This window comes from Denticeps clupeoides, chromosome 13 (assembly GCF_900700375.1).
Source record: "Denticeps clupeoides chromosome 13, fDenClu1.1, whole genome shotgun sequence".
Classification (NCBI taxonomy): domain Eukaryota; kingdom Metazoa; phylum Chordata; class Actinopteri; order Clupeiformes; family Denticipitidae; genus Denticeps; species Denticeps clupeoides.
Genome location: NC_041719.1, coordinates 12,632,488 through 12,640,312, shown reverse-complemented (window position 1 = coordinate 12,640,312; position 7,825 = coordinate 12,632,488). Strand labels below are relative to the sequence as shown.

Below are 7,825 nucleotides of genomic sequence, written 5' to 3'. Positions count from 1 at the left end.
TATTACCATTTGTAAGTCATTTCTGGTGGATTTTGATATGGGTGAAACGAGCAGAATCATGGATGGAGGTGGCCTCATGTGCATCAGCGAAAAAATAATAATTTCATAGTAATAAATAAAAAATGCTGAGCCTTAACTCCCCCCCCCCCCCCCATGTTAAGGAGGTGAGCAGCAACACAGATATATAAACAGCCTGATATATAATAACTCTGATTATCATTTTTGTCAAGCGGGGTCCATGGGGTGCTCCCCTGTGTAAATTTCTTTTTAAAACTAGACCCTATAATGATCCCCGAAACTAGGAATTGATTAGTAGTCATTGACTAAAGGACACTAAAACTTATTCAAAACTAAAAAAAAGCTATTAAATAAATGATCAAATGTAAATAATGAATTACTTTAAATTACTTTAGCTTCTCAGACAGGAATTTTCAAATGCTGGTGAGATGCTGTGTTTAATAAGATAGCTCACATGCTGCCTGGAGACGGACGGATGTGTGAGGGTGGGTTTAAATTAGCAACGTGATCGGTCATTGAGGGTGGAATATCTTCGGTGGCTGTCGCCCCTTCAGCAAATGTGAGGCAGAAGTTTTTTGGCCTGACCCGGCCCGAGACCCACACGCTACAAGCACTAGATTAAGAGGGAAATTAAATGTGCTGGGAAATGAGCAGGTTTAAAACATAAATCTCCAGAGACTAACCCGTTTCCCCTCAACATCCATTTTCACAGCTCTCTTGTGATAATTAAAAACACATCACCTGACAGTGGTGGCTGAGATGTTTGCAAATCAAACATTTAATAAAACTAATTTACAACATGCAAAAATTTTATCAATCACTGAAACAACTTTAAGCAGCGAATCACATGGAAAAGATAGCTACTATAGACCGGAAGTTTGTGTTTTCTGACCAGCAGTGTTGCAAGACATATGATAGTATAGTACTTGTACCATAATTTTACCTTCCATATGATGTATGTTCAATAATTCCAGTTCTCACACAGGGCAACAGACAGTCTACGCCATTCCCATGCGCGCGCTGCACTTAGTAAACCCAGAAGTGCGTGGCGTACAGTACCGCAGATTACCGACAGATTGAAGCCTTGTTTCATTTGAATTACTGACCTTTAAACTTAAGGAATTTTAGGATTACTAGTAATTTATAATGATATTTAAGGCCTTAATTTGGGAAAATCCAATTTAAGACTTTTTAAAGATTGGCAGAAACCCAGTAATAAAGTATACTTAATGTTCATCTTGAAGATGTAACATTTTAATGGGCATACATCCAGGAAATTCTACATATACACTTTATTTAGGTTTTAGAAATAGTGGAAAACTCCGGTGAATATATGGAAACAAATATGATGCATATTAAAATGGTAATCACAACTCATAGAATAGTAAAGAAGAGTAAGGCCTGCATATATTTTTCCACTTTGTCCAGTTTTCCACCACAGTGTGTTTGATCCAGGGTAAGCGGACTTCAAAATGCAACTATTAAAAACACAGGGCAAGTCATATGAAAAAATGTTAACAGCTGAGGTAGACAAATTCAAAATATCAATTTTCACCAAAAGCATTACCCCCCAACTACTTAAAAAAGGTTAATAGTTAATGTCTTAAAAGTGAAATGAATACTCTGTACATCTGAATAGAAGTTACTACATTTAAAACCAAAATCAATTGAAAGGAGACCAAAAATGGCTTTTGACCTTTAGATCGACCAAAATCTGGTATTTAAATCGAAAGCTAAGGTGTCCCTCGTAGAGTAATTACTAAAATAAGTAAAGGATAGGACTGCCAAGCCCTGCCCTATATATCGCAGTCAAGATTATATTTACATGTCTCAGAAGAGGATCTTTAACATAAACACTGTATCAAAGATAATGCAAACTGGTTTAATGACATTACTAAATCTTACTAAACTTTATCCATGCATTGAAGTTAAACAAGGTTGTAAAATATCTATAGATTAAAAAAATAAACATTAATAAATAAATTAATTATTTACAAGGGCAGACTTGCTCCTTGTTGCACCAGTCTACATAAATGATGACTGAATACAGATTTAACAACAACAGTTATCTCGGTCCCTATAGCAGGCTGGCCAGGCTGGTGGTTGGTCCATTCTGGGCTTGGAACTGGACGGGTGGTGGCCCATCAGTCCACTGTTCCAAAGACAATTAACAGAAAATTAGAATCTTGTTTATTATTTCACAATGAAAACATGATCTGCATCTGTGTGTAAACATAGTTTAAGATTCAATTGTTTATTTCAACATCTTCATGAAACAGTTTTAAAAATCTATCATGTAAATAGCACTATAACTGTAGTAAACAATAAAAATAAGCAAAATTGCACCTATACTTATAGATAGATATGGATAAGGACCAATTAGTGCTATTACTCTTTATGAATCCTTATTGTTAAGATATAATGTTTATAGTAAACCCTACTAATGGACTTACAGTATTTCACAAAAGTTAGTACACCCCTCACATGTATGTATGACACTTTGATACAATGTAAATTAGTCAGTGTACAGCTTGTATAACAGTGTAAATTTGCTGTCCCCTCAAAATAACTAAACACACAGCCATTAATGTCCACTTGGTACCAAAGGGAATACACCTCTGAGTAAAAAAAATATCAAAATTGTGCCCAATTAGCCCTTTTCCCTTCCCCGGTGACATTTGTTCTTTGACAGAGATTTATGGTTACTCACACTGATGAGGTTGTGCTCTGGCAGGCTGCAGGCTGCGATGTGATCTTGAAGCAGTTGCTGGGAAAAGTTCTGGTGCATTTGAGCTGCCTCATGGGCATCCATGGTGTTCCCACAAGCCTTGTTCAAATCTGGACAAAACAAGCAAAGTATGTCACTTACAACTGTTCAAGTAGTTATATTGGTAAAATGGACTAAATTAATTGCATCAAATTCACCTTTCAGCAGTGCTGAAGACCATAGCTGTACAGACATGTCTGGGATCTTACTGGCCAACTGCATGGCAGGTACCACCATGTTATTGCTTTCCTATGGAAACATGGTTTTATCTGTCTTAATTATTTACTTTACTAATTAAATTATTTCATAAAAGACAACTTCAACATGTAAAATTTACAAATCCATTTTAATCGGTAATAAAATCTAACCAGAAAACTTACTCTATGGTTTCCCAGCACATAGAAAATGTGCCCAAGTAGCACAAGGGAGCACGCAGTCAATCGGTTCAAGTCTTCTGCATTAGACATCTTCAGAGTCTCTCTTAAGAACCGCCTGTAAAGACAATACTTAATTAATTAAATCATGCTTGCTTTCAACGCTGATTGGTTAATTGCTGTAGTGTGTTTTGAAAGCAAATATTCACATGGTGCTAACCAGCCCATTTTTACTATATTCGATATAAAGCAAGCCTAAACATGTATTTTATATTCCAAAATGTACCAAAAGCTACTAAATCATTGCTGCAACTATTGGGAAGAAGTTCAGGAAAATGTTCCATAAATCCTGGGGGGCTTGGATAAGGGCATCTGATAAATGCCATAAAATAAATTATTTTAGAGTGGATTTCTAGACCCAAAAACTTCAGAATGGAAGTAACATGTGACTACTGAAGTGCTTACTTGGCTTCATTGTAACGTCCTTGGAAAAAAGACAGCAGACCTCGAATATAAAAGGCGGCTGCTCTGAGACAATGTGAGCTGTGAAATAGCAAAAAAATTAATTAATAAACCACATGCGCTAATTTGGTAAAACACATTTATGAAACTGCAACATTGTTGCAGTTATGATTATTAGATTGACTAACCTCACTGGAAAATTGTGATCTGGGTTGATCCTTTCCAAGAGGCTGTAAAGCTTCCAAGAAAATAAGGATTTTAAGATCCATGTTGTGTAATTTGCATAGGATAATGTAAGGGAAGAGTGTGTAAATCAAATGTATTTAGAAATTATGCAGTTTGTATTTACATATATTTACTCTAGAGGGGGGATGAAACACAAAAGCTTTTAATCAGTGGCTACTAGGTTACCTTCTTCATGCACAAATTCATCTACAACGATAACAGAATTAACTCACCTCCTGCTGCCTGTTACCCTCCCTAATATAGACACTTGCCAAGTTTGTCACAATAAATGTCCATAGCTCTTGATGTGTGGTCAGCTACAATAGACATATTTTACATTATAATATTTACATTATAATATTAATAAACAACTTTGGAAAAGACATGTACAAAGTCACACCTACCCTTAGGGCTGCAGTGAACTGAGCCTCTGCGTTGTCCATACAGTTCACAGAGATGCAGTACAAGCCCTGAAAGTGAGCATCATGCTTTAGGTGAGGTGTGCAAGTGAATACCTCCACTGCACTCACTTTCAGTAACTGCTTAATGCAAACTATGGTTGCAGGTGACTATCCCAGGTCATCGAGCACACGGCAGGGACACCAGCCCACTATAGAGCGCACACACAGTCAAACATATACTGCCAGTTCACTGAGTGTACATGGGCAGGAGGAGGAAACCAGAACACCCAGTGAGGTGATCCAAGGACACTGTGTCCAGTGTCACCCTACCACTAGGGCTGCAACTATCGAATATTTTTGGAAAATTTTTCATCGATTAATCGAGTAAAGCTTAAAACCTTTGGGTTACTGGCTCTAGAACTAAGCCCATTTAATCAACCTTTCTGTGAAACATTCCTGATGTACATGAAAAAAAACTATAGGTTAGCTTATTTGTCCTTAGTTTTATTTTAATTTAAAAAAGGAAAAAGGGGTGTGTCCCCTGCTATAGCACATCTGAGAATAAAGAGGAAAAAAAGTATAAAGGTACAAAATAGTAAAAAGAAAATATAAATAAACAATTCAAGTATTGTTCAAGCACTGCGTAGGTCCGCGGGCGTGATACGATAATAGATGGACTTTGATTACTTAAACGAAGCCTCGAGGCAAAGAATTTTCCTCGAACATTTTTTGTAATCGAATCTTTTGAGTTATTCGAATAATCATTTCAGCCCTACCTACCACCTCCTCCTGTTAATTGGAATTAGCTACAGCGGCTCCTTACCAACAGAGTGTGAAGTTGGGCTGCATGGTTGGAAAATATCCTTGGAGACTGGTGACACAGCTGGCAGATCTGGGAGATCTAGAACAAAATAATTATGTAAAGGAGCATAATAGGAAAAATTACTCAAAATGTAAATAACCTTAGATCAGATAAACACATGGCAAACCACATGTCCAAAAGACTAATTATCGGGGAAAGGCTCAGACAGACCTCTTGCAATGCAGTTGCTTTGTGACCTGTGACAAGACGACACATGATGATGTGCTCAAGAAGGATGACTTGGAAGGATGACAGGATGGGGCTGGAGTCAAGCACTAAGAGAAAAAGAAAAATGAGCAACGTTAAGAAACCGCACAAATCCTCAAACTGAAGGCAGCCTGGTAACTGACTTACTTTTGAGCTTTTCAAGCTGCATCAGTGCTTTGTCTGTGTACTTCTGTGCTTTCTCCAAATACCCTGCCTGCATGGAGTGCATGACTGTAACCTGTAAAATAAAATGTACGCCTGATGTTTTCCTATAGTTTAACAACAAACTACTGCTTATAAGTTGACTGGTGCCAGGTTTAAGCCAACCACCACAGAGCTTACCAGGTAGACCAGCACACACATGTGTTCCTTGGGTAACCAATGGAAAAGGTCTGCAGGGTTGCTGGGTAGAATTTCATCATCATGAAGTGTCGAGATGGTCTGAATGCACTGCTGGAGTTGTTTTAAACATGGCTTTACACTCTTCACCTGTATATTACACATGAAGACCAGTCAAAACCACTGCTGCAAAACATCCATTAACACTCAAAATACAAGAGTCTTTACCTGACCAGCATCCAAGTAGTGTGTCACCTGCAGCACCAGGAAGAAAACCCTCAGAGATTCTTTCTGTATTGGGTTTCCTTGCCAGTTTTCGACAATCTGCCCACATAGTGTAAGCAGTGGGTGCACCTCCTGTAGCTTCCTCTCCATCAGTAAGAGCTATCGTGAATGAATAATCAATGCACCAATTATTGAACCCCAATGTGTTTAACAAACAATCATTCAATATAAAATACTTTTTGGGCAACTCCGTCCACTTACCATTCCTTTACTCAGTAGGAAAAGGGCTCTGAAAGAAACAAACCGTGTCAATATTACAGCACTTCAAGCCCTGAAATTTTTATACAAAGATTTTTCGATGACATCTGTCTAAATGAAGCAAAAATGACAAATTAACTAATGGTAGTAAAGGTCCCTTCATCATCAGAAATTATTTATAGCTAGCATATTATGTAGGACAACGTACAATTTATAAAAAGTAACATCATTTGAATAAATGATTAGGAAAATCATTATTAATAATCATTAAAAGTGAGCAGGTATAAAGAAATAATCTTCTCTATAAAAGTAAAATACCAGTGATGGACAATTCTAGCAAAATACAATTCACAGGTCACTTGGATCATTATTGGTGCATTACTGACACCTTCTGATGGTAGCAATACATTAAAAAAAATCGCATAACCTGTTTATGATAGAAATTGAAAAAAGGCATTGGTAACATGTACCTGGTGTACTCTGATCCCACCACTCGAGCATATTCTGCCCCAACACCTAGCAGGTCACAGGCTGACACAAGGTCCTTTTCTAGTGTGTGCAATTGCTGAAGAAATGGGGGTGGGGGTTTGTGTAAAAATCAAACAAATGATTATAGTTCATTGAATCAGATTTTTCTTTTTTTGTGTGTTCACAAAATTTCTGTAACTCACAGCGAGCTGAAAGAGAAGCCGACAGTGCCAGTAGGGAGTCTGCTGAGAGATTTGAATGGCTTTCCGCAATAAAGGCTTAGCAGAGTCCACGAGATTCTGAAAAAAAGACAAAAATAACCCCCACACATACCAAACACACACACAATAAAACAAATGCAATGTACAAATCCATAAACTAAATAGAAATTTGACTTTCATACCTGTTGGCAGTAGAGCTCAGACAGAAGACTGGCAGCTTCAAATTTAACATCCTCGAATTGTGAAATCTTAATGCTTGGTTAAAGGAATAAAGTATGTACATTCAAGTTCAACAGTAACATGCAATTTAGCTCCCTGGGTTTCTATTTTTCTCACGCGCTTTGCAACCATAAGCATTCTGCAAAAGGATACTTGCTGAGAAATGTACCACTGAAAAAAAAGAAAGAAAATAAGTTATTAACAGTCCTTACAACTGTAGCCAGCTTGACCATCTGGAATAGTTTTGAGACGCTCCAATTTGATTAATGACAACATGGAAGAAAAACACTTTGCAGGTTTACTGTGGATACGCGTCTCTTTGTGTTAAGGTATCTGCACAACTAAACCATGTAAAACATAAATCACATTTCCTGAAGTTAATTCCCAATTCCACGGGTTCCTAAAGGGGAGTTGCCATGCTGCAACGCTAAACATGCATACGTTCTCCCGGGATATTAAAACCCTGCTGGTCTGGCGTCTGACACTATTTATCTCTACGCGTCGTGCAGCCCCGCGTTCCACAAAACATTCTCAGTACCGCTTTCTCCAGGTGGTTCCGGGCGAGCTCACTGTTCTTCGTGTGATGGTACAGCACCGAACCGAGCTGGAGGTGGGTCCTCGCTTCAATCCGCTGCGGCGGCTTAAACTGGAAGACTGCTTGTAGGCAGTGTACACAAAGGCGAATTTTCGGCGGACTTGACGTACGAAAGTGTTCTGCAAAGCCCAGCAAAGCCAAATACCACGGTTCCGGAGACTCCCCACTAGACGCCATTTTGATG

General features: G+C 38.2%; 1 protein-coding gene across 1 annotated transcript; it reads right to left on the bottom strand.

Moving 5' to 3' along the window:
* Positions 1-1,250: 1,250 nt before the first annotated feature.
* On the bottom strand, positions 1,251-7,825 carry LOC114802084 (MAU2 chromatid cohesion factor homolog). The gene is made up of 19 exons (XM_029000735.1): positions 7,585-7,825; positions 7,200-7,217; positions 7,010-7,075; positions 6,810-6,905; positions 6,609-6,703; positions 6,142-6,169; positions 5,884-6,039; positions 5,659-5,805; positions 5,464-5,554; positions 5,281-5,384; positions 5,071-5,148; positions 4,251-4,316; positions 4,080-4,163; positions 3,810-3,859; positions 3,625-3,702; positions 3,166-3,277; positions 2,944-3,034; positions 2,729-2,856; positions 1,251-2,170 (listed from the first exon to the last, which is right to left on the bottom strand). Exons 1-19 carry the CDS (start codon positions 7,816-7,818, stop codon positions 2,096-2,098), a joined length of 1,797 nt encoding a protein of 598 aa, XP_028856568.1. The 5' UTR covers positions 7,819-7,825; the 3' UTR covers positions 1,251-2,095.